Source organism: Acanthisitta chloris, unplaced genomic scaffold (genome assembly GCF_000695815.1).
Source record: "Acanthisitta chloris isolate BGI_N310 unplaced genomic scaffold, ASM69581v1 scaffold5224, whole genome shotgun sequence".
NCBI classification, from domain to species: domain Eukaryota; kingdom Metazoa; phylum Chordata; class Aves; order Passeriformes; family Acanthisittidae; genus Acanthisitta; species Acanthisitta chloris.
The window spans coordinates 22446-22964 of NW_008670854.1; the positions used below are offsets into that span (position 1 = coordinate 22446).

The following is a 519-nucleotide window of genomic DNA, read 5'->3' on the forward strand; positions in this document are numbered from 1 at the left end:
CCAATGTTACCAAACCTCTCACCTTCTTCCCTCATGCTCTGTCCCTTCCAAGCTGCCTGGAGATGTTCAGCTCTTCTGGAATGTTCACCAGAGATTTAGGGGGAGAAGGGAGAGAGGGAGAAGGTTATCCTAGATAACACATCCAATTGCTCCCCCAATCTCCCCAGACCTCTAACTCTTGTGCTCTGTCCCTCCCAGGTTGGCTGGAGATGGTGTCCCAGTGAACATCTGTAAGTCTGAACCACATGTCCAACACCTAACCCTTCTCTCCCCCCCCAGAACCCAAACCCCAGAACCTCTGACACCTTTTCCTCCCCTGCAGCCGTCACCAGGACCACGGTGGGAACAGGGTACGGAGCAGGAAGCAACCTCAGCATGGGAGGAGGAATGTGCACCATGGGCAACAGCTTCAACTGCGTGGGCAGCCCTGGGGTGGGCAGCACCAGCCTCGGCGCGGGCAGCAGCTCCAGCATGAAGTTTGTCTCCACCTCCTCCACCAGAAGAAGCTACAGGAGCTAA

At 56.1% G+C, this 519-nt stretch overlaps 1 protein-coding gene across 1 annotated transcript in view; it reads left to right on the top strand.

The window, feature by feature from the left end:
- LOC103801425 (keratin, type II cytoskeletal 6A-like) overlaps window positions 1-519 on the top strand; it is a 5174-nt gene extending 4655 nt beyond the window's left edge. The window contains exons 8-9 of the mRNA XM_009073841.1: window positions 199-230; window positions 323-519. Of these exons, the coding sequence (XP_009072089.1) occupies window positions 199-230; window positions 323-519 (229 nt within the window). The remainder of the gene's footprint in view (window positions 1-198; window positions 231-322) is intronic.